The following is a 19,568-nucleotide window of genomic DNA, read 5'->3' on the forward strand; positions in this document are numbered from 1 at the left end:
TTTCTAAACAATAATATTTATTCTGGAACACACAGCAAGGGTACAGTTCACATGATTTTTCTCGAAGAGACAAGTTTGAAAAAATCAGTTCAGCTTCAAACACTGCAGGAAATAAATTAGAAACAGGAACCTTGTAACAGGCCCAATCTTGTAAAAATTGGCAGTTGGACCCAGCAGACATATCTTGGATGCTTTTCAACAGGTGGTTAAAATCGGGGGGCTCCATAGTCATCAGGCATCCGCTCAATGTTATATCTAGAATGAATGAAGCATTATGGTAAGTAGTCTATCATAAACCCACCATGGAATGCAGTGAAAACACAGTAAGGGCGCCACTGTATTTGCTGGCATTATTTGATTGCATTTGATTAAGTGAGCTTGAATCCATAAAACCCTTTGCTATAGTGATCTGAAGGCCCATAAAGCAACCATCTTTCTGAAGCTAAGCAGGCATGGGTCTGGTCACCACCTGGAAATCTCTTGTATGCCACTTTCTACTTTGATGGGAAGAGAGCAAACAATAAACAAGGACATGAGAACGGCAAGCTTTTGGAGCCAGGGACCAGTCTTCTTGTTTTTTATTAGTCTATAAAGAACTATATAAATAATGATGTATTAACTTTTATTTGACATAGCCCTTGTTATTACTTATATAGCATCACTAATGAGTAGTTCTTTAAAGACTAATAAAAAGCAAGAAGACAGGCTTTGTTCCAAGGAGCTTGCAAATCTTGATTTAACAGGAACATAGGAGGCTGTCTCAAACTAAATTAGACCATTGGGTCCATTTAGCTCGTTATCATCAATGATGACTGGCAGCAGCTCTCCAGAGTTTTGGGCAAGAGTTTTTCCTAGCCCTACATTAAGACACCAGGAATTGAACATGGGACCCTTTGCTGCAAAGGCAAAGGCAAAGGCAAAGGCAAAGGCAAAGGCAAAGGCAAAGCAAAGCAAAGCAAAGCAAAACATGTGCTCTACCAATGAACTACAGTGGATAACAGAGTTACGGGCAGAAGGGAGTGGTAACATCAAACATGTATGGGTATAAATAAATGCAGTTACATATACAGGCAACTCCCCACTTACACAGGGGTTACGTTCCAGCCCTTGCACACATAAGTGAAATGCATGTAAGTGGGGAACACCCTGAACTGTCCTTGTGGCTAGTGAGGAGACTCCAGAGCTTGAAGAGAATGTCCTGTAAGGGTCTCCTTTTTGAGGCTGCTCAGCCTCCCCTCAGAACAGCTGATGTGCAGGGTAGTGCAGCAGCAGCAGCAGCAGCAGCAGCAGCAGCAACTTTCCCCCATGTCAGCTGTTAAGCGGGGGAGCCAAGCAGCCTCAACAAAGCCCCACTGCACCTCCGGCTCATGAGAAGACCCTCCATGGACATCCTACTCAGGTTCTGGGAAGGGTCTTCTCAGGAGCCACGTACTTCCAGCCACTTCCAGACACACTGCGCTGTGTCTGTGCGCAGTAGCATACGAAAGAGAAACTGCCTGTACTTAGACTTTCTTTTAGTTTGAGCAGCAGGATATGAACACAATAGCATTCTCGCACTCATGTTGTGGTTTTCTTATTACTATTAAGCCCTTCCTTTATATAGGTAGACTATCTATAAAACGACAGGCAACGTTTCAAAATACACTATAACAAAGTAAACTGCAATTTAATTTGTCAGAATATTACTCTCAAGTGGGAGCTCACCTACCTGTGGTTTGATATATACATTATTGGGACTCCCGGGATCTTCCGTATTCTCCGCTTGAGGTCTCTGTCTACAGTAGCCACTATGTAACACTTGTGCTGCAAGAAAAGAGGATAATCTCGTAACTGAGAAACGAATCAAATGCTGTCTTTCCTTTGGCCACGGAGTGCCAGAGGATACAAATTTCCAGAGGGAACAAGTTTTTAGACAAACATCAAATCTCCCTCCCTTAAAATACAGTATCTCCAAGAACATGTCCTGAAGAGCTGAAGAGACAGGATCTCCTCTGTTACTATCAACTGTTTGTAGCAGTGGCATCTCCTTCCAAAAGAGGCAATATCAGCTACAAGACAGCTTCAATTGAATGCCAGCTTCATTCAGGTCATTAATTTCAGCAAATTAAGCAGTTCTACATACATCTGCATACCTACAGAACAGACATTTCTAGAGGTAGAGGTACCTGAGTGACCCTCTGCACCAAACAGTCATCAGCATAGGTCCCTTTGTGAGTGCAGGGCAAACGTTCAAATCGTGGGTCTTTAGCTATCCTGTAATATAATCAAACAGAGAATTAAGATAGCATTGGGCCAACTGACATAATTAGAAGAATTAAAAGATTCCTAGAAGATAAACAATTTCTGTCTTTTCCTCACTAGGTATACCCGAAATCTGTAGGTTGCTATTCTCAGCCTAATGTTTATTTCTGACTGTCATCCTGCCTGTCAGATGTATTGCCTGGGTATGCTAACTGCCTGGCCTCCAGCAAATTGAATAATAGGAAGCTTCAAACCCTTCTCCCAGGCATACACTTGGGGTTCTATCCAGTGCTCATGCAACAAATTTCGTGCACACGACTGAACCTCCTCTTCCCCTTCCCCCACTCACACCCTTAATATCAGAGTCTGGAGGATTATAAGACCCCCTGAAGCAGATTTGGGGGCATGTGAGAGGTGGGAGAGTAAACTGAAGTACGAGTCAAACTCCATTCAGTTCTCTGCCTGCTGATGGAACACAAAAACCTTCTTGAATTCTTTCTGTCTCCTTTGTGTAGCACAATAAACTGCTTTCTTGAAACCTTGATCTAACTGGTGAATCTACAAGCCAGTAAGTTATTCTATGAATTTGATAACCTACTCAAGCTACAAACTTAGGAAGAGGGCAGAATTGAATTCTGCCCAGAAGAGACTGGGAAGATCAACTGCCTTGCTTTCTTCAAAAGGTACATCCAGCCTGGTGAACAAAAGAAGTGATGCAGTGACAAGCTGTCCAAGTTTAATGATTTGGGATCTAGCTCTTGTACCCCAAGGAAGAGTCCCTGTTCTCCACATTCGTAAGTTAGACTAGATAAACTCAATAACAGAGTCCAGTTATAGGTCCCTACCTTAGGGCAACACGATACTTTTGCCCCAGTTTCTCAATTTCAGCCATGACACAATCTGTGATACATGGAATACCTACAGGAATACAATAAATATTTAGTATCACCAAACTGAATTGCAACAAACTCCTGCAGGTGCCTAAATAAGAAAATATTAGGTTTCAAAACTATGAATATTCATACAGCCCTCTGAAAGTCAGTCAAATCATTGACAATTATCAGAATAGAAAGCACACTCTTAATTGATCTGCTTTTCATTTCTATTTATATTATTCTGTGCATCTAACTGATATTTTGAGTAAAACATTAATAAAGACCTCTTTGACAGTTATGGTAAAATCTGATAATCAGCGAACTTTTTTTATTTCATTAATGCAACAATAAAGTTAGCAATAAAGTAGTGATTATTTAAACAGCTGGTAGTCATGATGGATACACTTGTTAAGTCTAACTGAAAAGCATTTAGTGGCAAGCACTAGATGATGATGATGATGGCAACAACAATAAGAATAATGAAAGCCAGCACCTCATACATTACTGCTACTTTAGTCTTAACAATGTGCCACCACTGATGGAGCTTTTTATAGTCTCAACTTATCACCAATGATGTTACCCTGGAACAAGATGTAATAGATCTACATACTTACACTTAGCATAGAGGCAATCCATCATTGACTGCACCAGATCGAGTTTGGCTTTAATGGAAAAATTAATGAAGTTGGTATCAACCAGGATGTAGTAGGGAGGCCCCAGTTGTGTATTATATTGGAAGAACAAACAGGAAGGATATTTAGGGCTGAAATGACAAACATGGGACAAATCAAGTTACAAAGGGGAAAACAAAACATACTGTCCACAAATGGCATATAACTTCAGAAGTGCTTTTTCTCAGCTTACAAACTCTTGAAAATGTATTGAAAAATGTGTCAAAATGCTCAGAGGACAAAACACTCAATAAGTCACATTTACTGCTGAAAGTGTGCTCAAGCATTCTAGTGTGTGTGTGAGTGGGGGGTGCTTTTACATTTCAACCCCCATCTCTTGAGGTCCAACCACATGGTGTTATTCTCAGTACCATCTTTTCAATACAGCTAAGCCCTTCTGCTCAAAATATTTTGACAGAGCACCATAAATCATTCATTCCAATTATTTGTATATGTGATACTTGTAAGAAGCAAAACACTTAAAATAAAGAAGGTTTGGCCACTTTATCACTGACTTGCAATGTGCCTCCCACTACCTGTTTGATCAGCTCCAGTTTGCTAATGACCCAGGTAATAACATGTGTTTGCCAAGCCAAATTAATAGCACCCACATAACAGTCTTCATGTTAAGACACAATTCTGAGCATGCTCATCTGAAAGTTAACATCTACTACAGGCATAGGCAAACTCTGCCCTCCAGATGTTTGGTGACTACAATTCCCATCATCCCTGACCATTGGTCCTGTTAGCTAGGGATGATGGGAGTTGTAGTCCCAAAACATCTGGAGGGCAGAGTTTGCCTGTGCCTGATCTACTATAATCAATGGGATTTATTTCTAATTTTGTATTAAGGTAGCCAACAGAATTGATGGGAAATCATTAGATACTTACACCTCTCTCTCTTTTATTGCACTGGAATCATCCTTCTTTTTCTCTTTAGGTTTTGCTCGGTCTGCCTCTTTGCTTGGGGTGGCAAAAAAAAATTTTTTTTAATCATTTGTACACACCATCTACTCAGTAAACCACTGTAGATAACCAAGGGACATTATTGTTGGGAAAAAATGTATCAATATAGGATCACAAGATTAAAAAAAGTTTGGAGATCATTTTGGAGCACCACACAATCCTACCATTATGAATTTGACTCAATGGGACTTACAGGATCACTTTGTTAAGTGTTTCAGTCTTGTTAAATATGCAAAACTCTTAGAATTTACACTTCAGTAGGTGCCACTAATAAATAATATCAAGAGACTTACATGCGCTGGTCACGGAGGCTGATCATGCGTTTCATGGCAGCATATTTCTTTGCTTTCTTTTGTTTCCCCTTAAAAAGGAAAAATTAATAATACACCATTATTTTTTTAAAAAACTATAAAACCTGTCATCTTCTTCCACGCACACTACAGTCATAGCCAGTGTTTAATATCAAAGAAAGGCGATGCCAAGACTAAAATCTTTTACCAACAGGACCCAGTTCCTGATCTGTGTGGGTGGTAGCTATGGTAATTTATTGGTAACGGAAAGGCACTCCATACAGCCTGTTCCTTATCATCTAACATGCATAATAAGAACGTCTTTACTCAAATTAGGTTCTCATCAAAACACTCCAAAATTGGCTTCCCCAGGTTTGAGAGATACAATTGCAGGATCCACCCAATCATAACCACTGGATGGACATAATTCATATAGGTATTGTTTACTGCCTGCAAACCTATCCTTGCAAACAGTGTTCCATATTACTCTAGGATTCACATACCCCAACAGCTGAACTACTCAGAAATGTGAATATCTATAAGGAAGATAGTAGCACAGGAAATATTTGGTATATTGACTAGAATGGGGCAAAGACAGGAGCATATTAAAAAATAAATAAATGTAAAGGGCAGACTTTAAACCACAGAGCCTAGGACTTGCCGATCAGAAGGTCGGCGGTTCGAATCCCCATAACGAGGTGAGCTCCCGTTGCTCGGTCCCTGCTCCTGCCAACCTAGCAGTTCGAAAGCACATCAAAGTGCAAGTGGATAAATAGGTAATGCTCTGGCGGGAAGGTAAACAGCGTTTCTGTGCGCTTCTCTGGTTCGCCAGAAACGGCTAAGTCATGCTGGCCACATGACCCGGAAGCTGTACGCCGGCTCCCTCGGCCAATAAAGCTAGATGAGCCCCAGAGTCGGTCACGACTGGACCTAATGGTCAGGGGTCCCTTTACCTTTAAGTGGCAGACAGGAGCGTAGGTTTTTTTAAAAATGTAAGTGTGAAACTATTTTTGGATAGCAGACTCGCCATTATTTCCCACCCACCCTCCCCCACAACATCCAGCACCCGTCCCTCCCTCTAACACTTTCTACTCCCTCACAGCACGGGTCCTGAGAAGCACCTTCCCAACAACAGAGATAAAGCTAGTCATTTCATACGCTCGTAAGCGGGAGCGAATTTAAAAGCACGCCTAGTGGGATTTTAAAACATTTTTTCAGTTTCCCCCTTGCCCCCGTCTCTGTCCAACATCTAGCATGGTGAGTCGCTCTGGCGAACTCGAGACGTTTAAGTTATGCCCAACGAAGCTTTTGCTCAGCAAAATGGACAATGGAGAATTAATCGACAATGGAGAATTAAATGGACTGTGAGAGGACCGCGGGTGACAGCAGCCAGTTCCCTGCCATGCCACGCCACAACCCCGCACCCGAGGTAAAGCGCTCACCATTTTGGTAGTCCCAGCCACAGCGTTCTTCTCGCCCACTTCCGGCGCGCGCCATGTTCGTTCGCCCAACGCTTTGAGCGTCACTTCCGGCCACTGGCGGCCAGGGGGGCAGGGCGAGCGAGTGAGAGAGAGTGTTGTAGCTGAAGTGCGCTGTGGCAGAGCAGGCACGGAACCGACACTGACCGTTAGTCCCATGACCAGCGCGGCTAGTCCCTGACTCGCCTCAGTTGCCTCCCATGAGCGCCGCTTCCCCTTCAGAGAGGAGGCAAGAGAAGGGAGGCATTATTCGGCGGTGGGGTTGGGGTTTCGAGGCGAAGAAGGAAGCAGCCGCCGGCGGGAAGGGGGCGGCGCCCTTGGGAAATCTTCCATCTGCCCTGCAGGGAGGGGGAGCGTCCCGGTTCCTTGAAGTAAAAGCGGGGTGTGGGGGGAGGGATAAGATGTAAAGCGGGCGTGGTGGTCCGAGCCCCGCGAGGGCATCGGGCCCGGTGGTGGGTTTCGTCCTAGTTTCCATTTGGGGCTAAGAAGTAAGTTTGGCCCTCAAACCCCGTTCTTCAGATTGCGCCGGGCCAAATACTCGGGTTGCCGAAAGCCCTGAAATAATTCGGCACCATCTCGTTTTTACTTTCCCCCTGCCTTCCAGAATATTCTGCTCCCCGCCTTTTCCCCTGACGGGACTCAGGTTTACCTCAGGTGCTTGTCTGGCAGAGGGGAGAAAGGGTGATCTTGTGGCCACTTGGCATAGTCAGCGTCTGCCTGGCACATAGTTACTGCCCTCAAATTTTTGTATGCAGAGTTTCCCTCCTTCCTATTCCTTTCCCACTTTGAATTTATCCTGAAGGGCAAGTTAGGAAGGAGCTATGGTTCTTACACTGCTCTCACATGGGAGTCTCAGTTAACCGATTTTAGGAACCATCCTGGCTTCAAAGGTTTCCTGGCTGTCCTGTTGTAGCTAGTTTTGCTTTGTTTCTGTTCTTCCACACTGAAATGTTTGTTCTTCATTGATCTGGAGGATGGTGTTCAGTCCTGAATATGCTTCTCTTCCTGAAAGATCCGAATCGTGAAAGTGTTTATCTTCTTGCTCCCTTTTCTTTTGGATTTTTGTTTGTTTTTTATTTTGGTTCCAGTTCTGTCAGTATTGCCCTGTATATTAATCCAGTAATAGTCTGTAGAATTTTGAGTTTGTATAGGAGATCTGTACTTTCACGCCTTTTATAAGTGCGAAATGAAATAGTAAATGTTTTAAATTCCCAGTAGGGAATTTAAGCACATCCTATTGATGAATTTCAAACCATTGTAAATACAGTGTAGCTGATTTCACAGCTGTTGTTAAAAAAATGAAACAGTGATCTTCCAGCTGATCTTTGAATAAGCATTTTGTGGAAACATGCATACAGAAAGTCTGGAGTTACGTGGTTCATTGGATTCTTTCCAATTAATTGCTGATTAATTTCTAATCTGATTATTTCAGTATCTTCTGTTGTAGTAGAACAGTTTGGGACTTGCTGGTCAACGGAGGAAAATATTGTTTGCAGGTGTGATGCACTGTAATTACTGATTAGCTGATCCATATTAAGCGCAAGCCCTTTTGAAGTTATCAACTCATATAATAATGATGTTAGGTGGGTTGCCTTGCCCTCCTTTCAAAGTGGGCCCATAGAGGTGGGGAGGTAATGGGCTAGTCAGATCCCCATCTGTCTGCCAGAGGTAGGTAATACATTTAGAGAAAAACAGTTTTCCTGATGTGAGATAAAGGCACACTGGTAAATTGCTACTCTTATCTGAATGGCTGCTTTTATAATACAAGCTTATGCATAATTGTTCACTTAGTCACTAATGCACATATGCCTGTTTCACCATGTACATGCACTGCAGATAGCACACATCCAGTGAAACAGGAGTGTGTAAATGCATTACATGTGACAAAATGCATAGGGAGTTTCTGCACCTCTACATGGAAGTGACTTCTGTGTAGGGAACATTGATATAAGCAAAACTTCCCTCAGTTGCTTACATAATTGCTAGCTATAAACATATGTGTAAGCTGAGAATGCAATTTTTAAAAGGACAGCTCTTTAAGACGTTAAGTGTTATCAGGAGCATTAAGATTGAAGGGAGTACTGTGTCTGGTAGATGATGTGTCTTGGTAATTATGGGTATATGGGCTGTTTCACCTTTATCTATTTTTGAAGTATTTAGCTTTAATGATTTGTGTAACACTTTTATTTATTCTGGCCTACAAGTGAGTTTTGTGCTACAAGAACCAAAATAAAGCTCTCCTTAGTCTACCTTATTTGATTTGAAATGGGATTTAGGGAGGAAGATGAACTCATGGATAGTGGAAACAGTATGACTTGTTAATGGAAGATTGGTTTGGAATATTTCATGTTCATTTTAAAAATAATCCTTATTTACATTTAGCATCTGTAACAGTTTTTTATAGCATGCAAGAAGAAAAAATGCTAGTCATGTTTATTTTTAAAAATTGTTCTTATTAAAGATCTTCTTGGGTTACAAAAGTACATGCAGTTTCTCTGCTTTCAGTTCATAGAGTTCTTTCTACAGACCATTCATATTTGATGTGAGACACTAATGTTATAGGCAGTATAAAGTTAGGGGAAAAGCGGTGGGGAGGGCGAGAAGAGGGGTAGTGAGCTTTCATTCTTTATAGTATATGTGCTGTAAGACTTTTGTGTCAGCGTCACGTGGGTAGGTTTTATTGCTAGTAAGGTTAATAAAAGGTGGAATTTGGTGGGGCAGTGTAACCTGGCAACATGACAGAGACCTGTTTTTTTTTGTACTGATGTAGGCAGCACTTACCTGAGAGTAAATCCCATTGTGGCTTGCTTTTGAATAGATACGCATAGGATTGCATTGTTAATTGCATTCTGGATTATAAATTTACATGTGATGGGAATGCAGGTTTGTGCTAGCTGAGCCTGCTAAGTTCAAACATTGCTGCTTGCTTGTGGTCTGTGTGCAAATTATTTCAATGTGACAGAACATTTCCCCTCAGATTATTCTGTAACACTGCACATGGGGAATAAAAAGTTGCTATAGTTTGATGTGGAAGGGGAGTGGGTACCACTGCAGGATTCTAAATATAGAAATCATGATAGCAGTTTACAGGAAAAAACTTCCCAAGTGTATAGCTCAGTTGGTAGAGCAAGAGACTCTTAATACCAGGGTCATGGGTTTGAGCCCTACATTGGGTGAAAGCTTCCTGCATTATGGGGGTGGGGTGGGTTGGAATAGATAGATGATCCTCATGGCCTCTTCCAACTCTACAATTCTATGATTTTATAAGTTTAAATAGTCATATTAGAATGATGGGCTTCAGCTCTAATAGTATTTCAGAATCCATATTTATTTGTGCAAGCTGAGGCGGAATATAATTTGGACATTGTTTTCTGAATTTTTGATGTTTTCCGTTAGCTCTGAAAGCAAGTGTGTTGATTAACAGTGCAGTATCCAGAGGAGAAGGGACGCGAGTGGTGCTGTGGGTTAAACCACAGAGCCTAGGACTTGCCGATCAGAAGGTCAGCAGTTTGAATCGCTGCGACGGGGTGAGCTCCCGTTGTTCTCTCCCAGCTCCTGCCAACCTAGCAGTTTGAAAGCACGTCAAAGTGCAAGTAGACAAATAGGTACCGCTCCGGCAGGAAGGTAAACGGCGTTTCCGTGTGCTGCTCTGGTTCACCAGAAGCGGCTTAGTCATGTTGGCCACATGACCCGGAAGCTGTACGCCGGCTCCCTCAGCCAATAAAGCAAGATGAGCGCCGCAAGCCCAGAGTCGGTCACGACTGGACCTAACGGTCAGGGGTCCCTTTACCTTTACCTTTATCCAGAGGAGAGGATGGCACCCCACTACCCTTAGCACTGCACAGAAAGACATGGGTATTCTTTAGGTTGAGCTATCCGATAAAAACACTAACTAAAAAGTGACTTCTGCAATCATTACCACCGCAATACTATCCCTCCCTGTACTTTGAATGGCCTAGTACTTCTTTAGCTATTCTAAACAACAGTCTTTGCATGCAAATGATTTTCCTAGAGTGTATTATGGAGTAGGGCTTTCAAAGTATTTGGATTTACAAATAGGTTTTATCATTCATGTTATCTTGGGATCAAGGCAAGATCAGGTTATAGAGGATCTGTAAAATTGCCCACTGTTTTGAAGAAAGGATATCTAAAACAAATGCCTTCTGAATGATTTATTCATTCCTCTGGTCATTACCTACTTGTTCTAAGCAGTCTGATGATCCAGATTAGCTCACCAGTCTAATAATTAATGTCATTGTATCCTGGGAACGGGCTAAATAAGTAAAGCAGCTTGCACCTCTGTGCCCTAAGTGTGTTTGATGGCTGCTCCCAGTTGATGCGCTGCATAGGAGAACGTGTCAGCTCTTTTTGCTCTCTTTTGTCTGTCTAGCTGGCATCTTGCCTGTCATTTCATATAAAACAAATGAATCAGAGTTAAATTTACTGAGACTGCCTTTCAGGCAAGGAGAATTCTGAAATAGTGCACCTAAGAACAGTGACAAAGTGCTGAGTTGTCACTAACCTCCAAAGATTAGAAAGGATATTGCCAAGTTTCAGGTCAAAATTTATCCAGAAAATATCTGTCATTTGATCTTGCATGGAGGATGCTAATGGAAGGGCATCTCAGAATGACAGTTTTGTCTCTTGCAGTAGTTACATTTATCACTTCAATGGAGAGAATTCTAAGCCCATATTTTAGTGTTATGGGATTTCTTTGGAAAGAAAAATGCACACATAACCTTTAATAAGGTTCAGTAATGGAGAATTTTGATTGAATTTCCAAGCAGCTCAATACAGAGCTTGTTTTTGAAGATGGACTTGAAGAAGATACCAGTTTCTTTGCCGTGGGGGATAACCCTGCCATGGAAATACTTGTTTAGGCTATTCTTAAGTTCTCAATTTCTGGAAGGTCTGGAATCATTACTATGAATTGACAATAATATAATCCATATCATGTGAAGAAACTCTTATACTTAGACAAGGGTTACCCAAGCAAGACTTTGATCTTTAGCAGGCAGTCCCTAGACTTGATGAAAGATATTGGAGGAGAGACAACGGCTTCATCTGGTACTCCTCAATACTGAAATGAAACTTTTTTCACAGCCTGGATTAGAATGTAAATGCTAACTAAATTTCCTGGCCCCCACTGTAAAACATACAAGTAGAGGGGGTTTCTTGTAAGTAAGGAGGATCTTTACTCAGGCAAATAATGATACAGTTTCTGCAGCAAACATGAAACGTAAGGAGTAGCAGTTCAGGAGTCAGAGCAGTGCAATAAGTTGTTAACTGAATGGAAGCAATGAAGGTGTCCCCACATCTTGCTCATCTGGCCTCCCCTGTTCAGCTAGGAAAAGAAGGAATGCATGGGCAAGTGGGTTTTCCTCAGATATGTTAAAAGGAGGAAACTTGAGACATTTGTTAAAAACCAGTGAAGGTGTTGGATACAATTTCCTATTTCAATAATTTGGAAATGTGTAACAAACAAAAGACTACTAAAGCTACAGACCTCTTGGAGTTGGGGAAATCTCCAATACTTAACCATGTAAGATTAGAGTAGTAGTTCCTTGATAGTTTAAATGTTTTGCAGGCATTGGTAGTGGTGTATTTTCCCCTTTCCCGTTTATAGGTGTGTTTTTTAAAATTCCCCTTTATAGTTCTCACTAAAGAATAATTGGATGACGGTCAGTGTTTTGGACGAAACCGAGCATGGCATTTCTGAAAACAATTATTTTTGAGGCCCTCCTTTTGTTTCATTCTGAGTAAGAAGACACACTGTTGCCATTGCTAATGGATATAATTGCTGCTGAATGCCCCCAGGTCCTCCCCTCCCCTGCACTTTGTTGCTGCTGCTTTGCTTTCCAGTGTTGCCACACAGGACTACCACAATCTGATTTTGTGAATGCTGTGCATACGACACATCTGTCCTCTTCCTTTGTCCCCTCTCCAATCCATTATATGTTCAGCTGCATTCTTGTGAAACATTATGGTACACGTACATTTTCTATATATAAAAGACGTTTCTACATCCACATCATCTTGGGCAAAGTTGCTCTAAGTTTCAGAACATAAAATCTGGTATATATATATAAAGCTCTAGTGCTGTTGAAGTTATATGATGTGGTCTATTTGCTGATGTCATGCTTGGATTTTGGCTCAGTCAGTTTAAAACAGAAGTGGTGCTATTGAACTGTTTTCTTGTCCAGATTAAAAAAAAAGAATGCATGTATTGATTATGTATTTATGTTTCACTTCAGGTGATCTCCTAGCAAGTTTTTGAGGGCTGCATAGTGTGACAATGCAGAGTGCCACTACTTGGGATAGTTGCCTAATTGTCGTGTTTGACTCCCGAGCTGTGAACCTGTATTGCAAGTTCCAGGATTATTTGTCTCAATGATGACATTCCCTTCTGCTTTCGCCCCCCTGGTTTCTGTATGCTGAACAAAGTTTCTGATGAATGGACACTCCCCTATTGTCTTTCAGGGCATGGGAGCTGGTGTAAAGGTATGCCCTCTCTCCCCAGCCAATCAGTGGAAAATGGTGGCGAACCTAGCTGTGTGGGCTGTGAACTGCAGCTTGATAGAACTACCCATCAGAAAGGAATAAAGCTCAGTATAGACTTTGAGCATAGTTTATTTGCTACTTCTGTTAGCAGACAATACTATAAAATATGTTGCTCTATTAGATGACTGCTGTCTTTTTAAGACTGGACTATTGGGAACAAATTGCTAATGAAAGAATTCTGCATTTACAATAACACTAGTATGTAGCACAATATGGCCTAGGAGCTGATGTGCCATAAAATTCAATATGCCAACCTTTCTGCAGGGCTGAGGTGGGTGACAACTGAGGAGACAACCTTTCTGGTGGTGGTGCGTGGTGATGACCCATTTATCGATACTTGTCTCAGAGAGACGTGCCACAGGTTAAGACCTCTTTATTTGCCCAAAGCTGCTTAATAAAACATGATTCTCTGCTAAGACAGTTGTACTTATGGTGCTGTTTGCTGGGTTTTCTGTTGTTGTTGCTGATTCTGCTTTTATACATTTATTCCTTTCTGCTGCTCTGGTATTTCATTTTTATTGTTTAAATTATTCTAAAGTTAGTTAATATTGTGAGCTGTTTTGGAAACTTGTTCAAATTTAAAAGTAGGATATAAGTACCGGTAAGTTCTGTAAATAAAACTGGCCATGTGTAAGAAATGGACTTACCTATGTTTGTTTTTCAACCTTCACTGGATAATTTCGGTGATCTTCAATTTCTGATACTCAAAATAACCTGATATATAGTGGTGCTTCTAATTTGTTTGTATTACCTTGGTTTGTAATTACCTCGCTTTGTAATTCTGTGCTGCACAACAGCCATATATTAGTTTTATTTGTTTTTCTTTAAATGGAGGGCAGATTTGAGAAAAAAGGAAGTTTGGGGGAAGTTTGGTGCATTTTCTTAGGGACCAAACACTTTATTGCGAGATTTGCAGTGAAAGGGATATTGAACTAAATCTGCTTTCTGTATTCCAGATGCAGCTGTGATCCTCGGCTGTGTCTCTCATTGAAGGGACCTGATGTTTTACGTTATTGGTAAGCAAATAAAGTATTTTTACAAAATCCAGAAGCAGCCTGTAACTTCTTTTAATTCATTCATGTGGACTTCATTGTCTGTTTTGCTAATACTGTGTTTGTTAACTTACATGCCATTTTCTCCTAGCGTTATCATTGGTCCCGAATCTTCCTCAGTTTCTTTCCTTAGCTTTTGTTGTGGTGACAGCAGTCTTTGAGGCAGACATTTTAGTGCCTGAGGTAGAACATTAGAACATTAAAATGATACTTCCATGCCATGGGGGTAAAATATAATAAACTATGTGTAATTTACAAATTGTTGCCTCAGAATCAACTGTCAATGGTAGAGCTAGCCCTTCTGAGATCTCCAGGGTTAAATGTTGTAAACTCTCAGCTAGAGCCTCCATGGTGATTGATTTTCAATGCCTTCTTGGATTAATAACTACAGTGTATTTCCCCCCCTTTCTATAGGTGGGATCACAGTATCTGTGGTAGCTTTCTTTTTCACCATTAAGTTCCTCTTTGAACTTGCCGCACGTGTAGTCAGCTTCCTCCAGCATGAGGACCGGGAGCGCAGAGGAGAGCGGACAATTTATGACTACGTGCGAGGCAACTACTTGGACCCCCGCTCTTGCAAAGTCTTCTGGGACTGGAAGGACCCATATGAGGTGGGCCACAGCATGGCCTTCCGAGTACATGTAAGTGAATATTTTCTATTTCCATGAAAACCTAAGGAGTGGATCTAGGTTTTATTTCAAGACAAACGTCTATAGAGATTATGGGACTGTTCCTTGGAGGTTTTGTGCCAGTTTTGTTACTTAGGCTGAACAGCTTAATGCTGGTGGTTATCAACAGCACAGACTACGTTTTTGCTTTTGCAGTGAGTTTGGGTGAGCTTCTGACTTGTAAGTTTAGACTGGTCAAACCTAGTATCGCTCTTTTCTTCTGGGTTTGTTTTTGTTGAATTTGTTTTGTATGCATAATTAAAATTTGGTGGGCACATATCTTGAAGCATGATGATTTTTTTTGCAAATGGTGCCAGCATTTATATCAGGGATGTTGTAAGCAGAGAGGGAATAAGCTATCAGTGATTACTAGTCATGTTGGCTGGTATAATACCTCTAGGATCAAAGACAGCAAATCAGAATACCAGTTGCTGGGAACAACAAGACAAGGCTATTGTACTCATGTTCCACAGGTATCTGGTTAGCCACTCTGGGAAACAGGATGCCAGTTTAGTTAAGCCTCTGGTCTATTCCAGAAGGGCTCTTCTTATGTTCTTCAATAATTACAGAACCGTTCATCACCTAATATTGGGCACTAATTGTGATACAGCATATTAAGATGCTGTTTTGCATTTATTTTTTAAATCCCCATGCAGTTATTCTATAAGAATGGCCAGCCCTTCCCTGCTCTTCGTCCTGTGGGCCTGCGAGTTCACATCTGCCATGTGGAGCTAGCAATGGATATTCCTGTGACCCAGGAAGTACTTCAGGAGCCCAGTTCCAATGTGGTGAAGGTGGCATTTACTGTGCGGAAGGCTGGGCGCTATGAAATCAGCATAAAACTTGGAGGCTTGAATGTGGCATATAGCCCTTACTACAAAGTCTTTCAGCCAGGTAAGGCCTTTTTGGGCCAATAACAAACCAAGGCATAGAAAGGAGAGCATCTCTTGTAATACGCCCCTTGTAATATTACATGCGAGTCTAAGCTGGGTGTTGTTCCTTATTTCAGGAATGGTGGTTCCTTCGAAAACCAAAATTGTTTGCCATTTCTCCACTTTGGTGCTGACATGTGGGCAGCCTCACACTCTGCAGATAGTTCCCAGAGATGAGTATAATAATCCTACCAGTAACTCGGTGTCACTGATAGATGAGCACAACTACAGCCTCTCAATCCATGAGGTGAGTCCATCTCTGCTCTATCTTCTCTAAGACTGGAATACACTGATATAGTCTAACTTATATTCCTTTTGTCTAGCTTGGTCCCCAAGAAGAAGAACCTTCTGATGTTTTGTTTGAAAAGTCTGTGGTGTCTAATCGACAGACTTATCAAGTTTTCCTGAGACTCACCCTACTCCGTAGGGGATGTTTCCGTGCCTGCATCTCCTACCAAAGCCAGCCTATTAGCAATGGAGAGTTCGATATAATTGTTTTAAATGGTAAGTTTAGAAAAATACATTATTTTTACTGCCATGTTAACTCCCACGATGCTGTTGCCAGCCATTAAAAGCTAATATGTATTTCATTTATTGCATTTGTATCTTGCCTGTTGTCCAGCAGTATCAGTCTGACATTTTAGCCTCATAACAAGTGAGGTTTGTATCTTGCAGAGAGTGAAAAGAGTATCGTGGAGCGAAATGTTTCTACCTCAGGGGTCAGTATCTATTTTGAGGCCTACCTTTACAATGCTAGTAGCTATGCCAATACCCAGTGGCAACTTCCACCCCTGCATTGGGGTTCCTCTCAGCGCCGACCTTCCACTGCTACTGAAGATGAGGATGAAGACTCTCCTTCTGACAGCCAGACCCCTGAGAAAGTGAAGAAGCCAAAAAAAGTGTATTGCTATGTTTCACCCAAGGTAAGACTAGTTCGTCTATTCCCTAGTTGCACAGGATTTATTGCTATTATGTGTGGCTGTGTTATCAATCGGCTTCCAGGAACCATTTCCCTATGGTTGTTGGCCATTATTACTGTTGTGAGAGACTGTGTATTCTGCTATGAAACAGCTGGTGTATGTTTCCAAGCATATATTGTAGACAAAATTGTTCAGGACCTCTTGGATTATTGCTCTGCTAACCAGAGAACTGACCTGTGGCTACATTTTATGGTGGCTGCTGGGTTGTCAGCAAAAATGGAATTGACCATTGTTCAAGTTCTTTCAGATTGGTTCATTTTTTAAAATATGTGACTCTCCATTGTTTTTGTTCTTTTACTTCAAAGCAATTCTCAGTAAAGGAGTTCTACTTGAAGATCATTCCTTGGCGCCTCTTTACCTTCAGAGTGTGTCCTGGCACCAAGGTATGTTGGTAAAATTCCCCAGTGAATAATTGGATTTGTTTTGTGAAAGGTATATTCCGTTTGTCAGCCTAATCACATAAGATTGAAAACTTTCACTGTTAGGTTTTTAGATTTGCTTGGGAGCCTGCTGTGGTTTTCTGTATTGCATCCTGCAATATAGCTTTCAGGTTCTTTTTTTCTTGTAATTTTCCTCCTCCCCTAATGAAGCATGTACTGAGGCTCATTCTACAAGAATTGCAATTTATAAAACCTTCATCTCAGCTGTAGGCTTGCCAGCAGCTTTGCTATTAACTGGTTCTGAGCAGATAGAGGGGCAAGGAAATGTGCCCAGGGGGTAACCTTGCCACATCTGATCAATGTGCTGTGCTTTCTGGTAAATGATTCCCTGCCCTTTCCTGCATTTCTTTGCTGCTAGTTTTCTTACCACGGGCCTGACCCTGTGCACAAACTGCTGACGTTAGTGGTGGATGATGGGATCCAGCCTCCTGTAGAGCTGAGCTGCAAGGAGAGGAACATCTTGGCGGCAACTTTCATTCGCTCGCTGCATAAAAATATAGGTAAAAAGAGTCTGGGGCATAAAATTCTGTTGCATGGTATCTAATGCATCACAGCTTGCATAACACTTACTACAGAGGACAGCTGCCATTCTATGGTGTAGACTGCAAGTATTTTCAGAATGGATTGCATCCTTTTTATGTTGTGGTGTGCTGCTTAGCTCAGTGTTTGTTTATAAATGTTGAGGAGTTCAGTTTGATTTAGGATATTGTAATTATTATAGCGCAATCACACATGCTTCCCCTGTTCTTGATAAATTTCAGTCTGTTGCTCTCTTCCTGATATCTCTTTAGAGGAGTTCACATAACTATCTACGTATGTGTTGAGGTTATGCATTCTCCCCCTCCTATCTTCTTTAGTGCTTCTAAACAAATATGCTTATTTAACCTCTCCAGCTTGGTCTCAGAATAGGGAGGTTTAAACCCTGAGCCCATGTGTATGTGATAGAGCCAGTGTGTGCACACAAATACAAATATGAGGAAATACTAGAGACAAGGAAATGTTAATGAATGCAATGTTTATGTTCTGTCTCCACAAAATAGTCCGTACAATTTTTAAAAACTATGATATGTATCCCTTTGTTTCCTCAAATCCTTTGTACTGAATTTTTTTACTCCTTTTGGGATGATAATCTGTCATATTTTATGACATTTCTGAAACAGATATGACCTTGTAAGGTGTTTTGAAGGAAACAGATATGACAATGGGCTTGTTGGTTTCAGGAGGCTCAGAGACCTTTCAGGACAAAGTAAACTTCTTTCAGAGGGAGCTGCGCCAGGTGCACATGAAGAGGCCCCATTCAAAAGTTACTCTAAAAGTCAGCCGCCACAACCTTCTGGAATCGGTGAGTGTGTCTGTGATACAGAAAGCTTGGAGTGTACATAGTTTTAGAGAAGTTCTGTAGATCATTTCCTTCCTGTTCCATGTTCTTTCACCTTGAGCTACAGAGTGGACTAGAGTGATATGAATTCAGGGTGATAGTGTATTCACACATATTCTGATTTTACACCTTCCTCTAAAATATTTAATTGCCTATGACCAGAGAAGTCTGCATTAAACCAACTATTAATCATTTTTAATGTGGCAAAGCCTCAATGAGAAGCGAGGCAGCCCAGGGCAGGAAGCACAGAAACCATCAGCTCCTGACAGAACTATCAACAGCCTGAGAGAGATGCTTGGGCAGCTGCTCCCCCACCTCTGCTGGAGCTGCTAAAGACCCGTATTATGAGGGAACCCAGGCCAGGGAGCATGCATACCATCAACTCCCAGTTTGCTGAATGATACTTGCCCTCCTGCATTTTATATACTGTATTAGTTTTAAAATTGTAAATCAGCTTGGGTGCCTTGGCAGAAAGGTGGTACATAAATCCAAGGAACACATAAATAATAAGTTTGGGGAAGGGGTAGGAGGACGTGAATCCTAGTCTCCTTGTTATGCAAACTCTTACAACATAATTAGTTTTAGTGCGGCAGACAGATAAAATCAAGGGAATTAAACTTCCAAGGGTGGGGGAAACTAAAACATTTTAAGTGGAAGATGAAGATTATCGTGAGTGTGAACTAGAGGATGTGCTGTCACTGGTAAGCAGCAAATGGCTTTAAATCATTTGACTGTCTACTATATCAGAGCCAAGAGTTGCCATAGGGTTTTTTTTTTTTTAGTTTTCTGGTTTTGCTGTAGCTATAAATGGAACAGAGATTCTATGGCTTGACATTTCTAGTCGTTTTAAATATTTTGTTCAAAGCAAGCTTAGTCTTGAGGGAGCAGTGCATTAAAGTGATAGTATGTGTCATGAGGGCAAGTCATGAAACACTTTTATTTGTGAGCACTTAGGAAATGAGGACGAAAGCTCTTCAAAGATTTATAATAAAAAAACCCCAGAACTTTCAGTCCCTATAGCTCAGTAGTGTGGATC

The 19,568-nt window shown here is 41.4% G+C and overlaps 2 protein-coding genes across 2 annotated transcripts in view; one reads left to right on the top strand and one right to left on the bottom strand.

Moving 5' to 3' along the window:
• Positions 1 to 6,747, bottom strand: FCF1 (FCF1 rRNA-processing protein). The gene is made up of 8 exons (XM_080998136.1): positions 6,486 to 6,747; positions 5,047 to 5,114; positions 4,679 to 4,750; positions 3,731 to 3,879; positions 3,087 to 3,159; positions 2,166 to 2,253; positions 1,709 to 1,803; positions 1 to 255 (listed from the first exon to the last, which is right to left on the bottom strand). The coding sequence occupies exons 1-8, from the start codon at positions 6,678 to 6,680 to the stop codon at positions 207 to 209; spliced, it is 789 nt and encodes a 262-aa protein (XP_080854262.1). The 5' UTR covers positions 6,681 to 6,747; the 3' UTR covers positions 1 to 206.
• AREL1 (apoptosis resistant E3 ubiquitin protein ligase 1) overlaps positions 6,611 to 19,568 on the top strand; it is a 21,577-nt gene continuing 8,619 nt past the window's right edge. Inside the window, exons 1-11 of the mRNA XM_080998123.1 lie at positions 6,611 to 6,750; positions 12,776 to 13,022; positions 14,039 to 14,098; positions 14,549 to 14,775; positions 15,459 to 15,696; positions 15,812 to 15,981; positions 16,058 to 16,238; positions 16,410 to 16,657; positions 17,020 to 17,097; positions 17,513 to 17,654; positions 18,375 to 18,496. Of these exons, the coding sequence (XP_080854249.1) occupies positions 14,083 to 14,098; positions 14,549 to 14,775; positions 15,459 to 15,696; positions 15,812 to 15,981; positions 16,058 to 16,238; positions 16,410 to 16,657; positions 17,020 to 17,097; positions 17,513 to 17,654; positions 18,375 to 18,496 (1,422 nt within the window). The 5' untranslated portion in view covers positions 6,611 to 6,750; positions 12,776 to 13,022; positions 14,039 to 14,082. The remainder of the gene's footprint in view (positions 6,751 to 12,775; positions 13,023 to 14,038; positions 14,099 to 14,548; positions 14,776 to 15,458; positions 15,697 to 15,811; positions 15,982 to 16,057; positions 16,239 to 16,409; positions 16,658 to 17,019; positions 17,098 to 17,512; positions 17,655 to 18,374; positions 18,497 to 19,568) is intronic.

The sequence above is a fragment of the Podarcis pityusensis genome (genome assembly GCF_964106645.2).
Source record: "Podarcis pityusensis genome assembly, chromosome: 1".
Classification (NCBI taxonomy): domain Eukaryota; kingdom Metazoa; phylum Chordata; class Lepidosauria; order Squamata; family Lacertidae; genus Podarcis; species Podarcis pityusensis.

Bases quoted from the DNA above. Each gene is read 5' to 3' on its own strand.
- FCF1 (XM_080998136.1), bottom strand. From the start codon at position 6,680: ATGGGACTAACGGTCAGTGTCGGTTCCGTGCCTGCTCTGCCACAGCGC. The intron at 2,254-3,086 runs GTAGGGACCTAT...ATTATATTACAG, and splicing joins AAGTATCGTGTTGCCCTAAG to GATAGCTAAAGACCCACGAT. The intron at 1,804-2,165 runs GTACCTCTACCT...CTTTTCTTGCAG, and splicing joins TGGTGCAGAGGGTCACTCAG to CACAAGTGTTACATAGTGGC.